Source organism: Octopus sinensis, linkage group LG10 (assembly GCF_006345805.1).
Source record: "Octopus sinensis linkage group LG10, ASM634580v1, whole genome shotgun sequence".
In the NCBI taxonomy this organism is placed as follows: Eukaryota; Metazoa; Mollusca; class Cephalopoda; order Octopoda; family Octopodidae; genus Octopus; species Octopus sinensis.
The window spans coordinates 97269271-97271167 of record NC_043006.1 but is presented as its reverse complement, the minus strand read 5'-3'; the positions used below and the strand labels follow the sequence as shown (position 1 = coordinate 97271167).

Genomic DNA, 1897 nt, shown 5'->3' with positions numbered 1-1897 from the left:
TTACAACTTTTAATAAAGCCTGTCCTTGTATGAAACGATTGTACTAAAAACCTATCCATTCTTGTTGCTTCTTTCTCGTGTATATATATATATATATATATATCTTTGACCTTTTCATTTTTCTCCTTAGTTGTTTTGGTCTCCCTCCAGCTTTTCTTAACCCTTTCGTGTTCAAACCGGCCATATCCGGCCAGAATTAATTCCCCTTTATTTGTTCAAACTGGCCAAATCCGGCCGTAAATGACCTCTCTATGAAATCGCTAAAAAAAATAAACAAATCACGTTATTAAATTCTCGTAGCTTTGAGATAATGCGAGATGAAGCCTTTATTCAAGTATAAATACTGTGAAATTGTTTCGACCACATGGTTATTTCCACGTTTGAAGAGAACTGCATACGTTTGTTGTGAAAAAAATGGTGTCAGCAAGTAGCGATTCCGACTTTGAAGGCTTTACCATTGATGATGTTGAAGATATCAACGAAAACAAAAGTATTTTGACTTGGGATGAGTCTGATATTGATATCAGCGATTATTCGTCGGACGAAGAAGATTTCGATAACGAAAGTGAAGAAAATGAAAGTCATGAAAACGATAGTGTAAACAAGGCAACATGGTCGAAAATTACGACACCAGTCACAATTTCTGATTTTACAGAAAACACTGGTCCACACCCTCAACCACTGGATTATCTATTTTTATTTTTACCTGAAAGTTTTTTTGAAAATGTTGTGGAGCAAACGAACAAATATGTGCAACATTTAATTTCTGTTCGTGGAAGAAGCAATCCGCTATGGCAGCCAACTAATACTGCGGAAATGAGAGCATTTTTTACAATCAACATTATGTTTGGAGTTAAACAGCTTCCTCGACTGTGGAACTATTGGAGTCCCGATGTAAGGTATGGCGACCCATATATTTCGAACATCATGTCGAAGACGAGGTATTCGAAAATATCTCAGTATTTACATTTGACTGATTCTTCCAATGCCCCCAACAAAAACGACCCAAACTACGATCCCCTGTACAAAGTACGTCCTGTAATTGATTTACTCGTACATAATTATAAAACTATTTATTTACCTGGAAAAAATATCAGTGTAGATGAAGCCATGATAGGATTTAAGGGCAGAGTACATGCCTGCCAAACCTACTAAATGGGGGATCAAGGTATGGGAAGTTTGTGAATCGGAGACGGGATATTGTGTAAATTTCGATGTTTACACAGGTAAGAAATATAATGGGAAAAGACCTCATGGATTGGGACATGATGTTGTATGGTCCCTTACACAACCTTTTCACCATCAGCACCGACACCTCTATTTCGATCGTGTTTTTTCTTCAGTGGCTTTGGCTGAAAATCTTGCACGTGTAAGCACTTACATGTGCAGCACTGTTATGGGAAATCGTAAAGGTTTACCCCATGAAATAAAAGCAAAATTTAAAAAAGGAGGGGACATTTTGCAAATGCAAAAACAAAATATATTAGTTACTACATTTAAAGACAAAAGGCAGATTTTATTTCTGTCTTCTAACGAACAAACTGGTGTTGGGGCTGAGGGGAAACCCCTCGTGAATATTTGCTACAACAAATATATGGGTGGGGTAGACAAATCCGACCAATATCGGGCATATTACCCAGTTGGTCGACCTGGGAAGAAATGGTGGAGGTACATTTTGTGGTTTTTAGTTAATTTAACTATAGTAAATGCACACATTGTTTACGTAAAAAGCCACAAAGTACCTCCGCCACCGAAAGACTACGACCACTTGAAATTTCGGGTTGACATTTGCATCTCAGTTACGTGAGGGCTTTTCTTCTAGAAAGCACAGAGCTGGGAGAAAAGCAAAATTAACTGAGGTGGAGGTCAACAGAGAAAATATTGACTTTCATCAAAT

At 37.6% G+C, this 1897-nt stretch overlaps 1 protein-coding gene across 1 annotated transcript; it reads left to right on the top strand.

Annotated features, from left to right (window-relative positions):
* Positions 1 to 414: 414 nt before the first annotated feature.
* Positions 415 to 1155, top strand: LOC115216292 (piggyBac transposable element-derived protein 4-like). Its single transcript, XM_029785494.1, has one exon. It carries the CDS (start codon positions 415 to 417, stop codon positions 1153 to 1155), a length of 741 nt encoding a protein of 246 aa, XP_029641354.1.
* The last annotated feature ends 742 nt before the right edge of the window (positions 1156 to 1897 follow it).

Bases quoted from the DNA above. Each gene is read 5' to 3' on its own strand.
- LOC115216292 (XM_029785494.1), top strand. From the start codon at position 415: ATGGTGTCAGCAAGTAGCGATTCCGACTTTGAAGGCTTTACCATTGAT.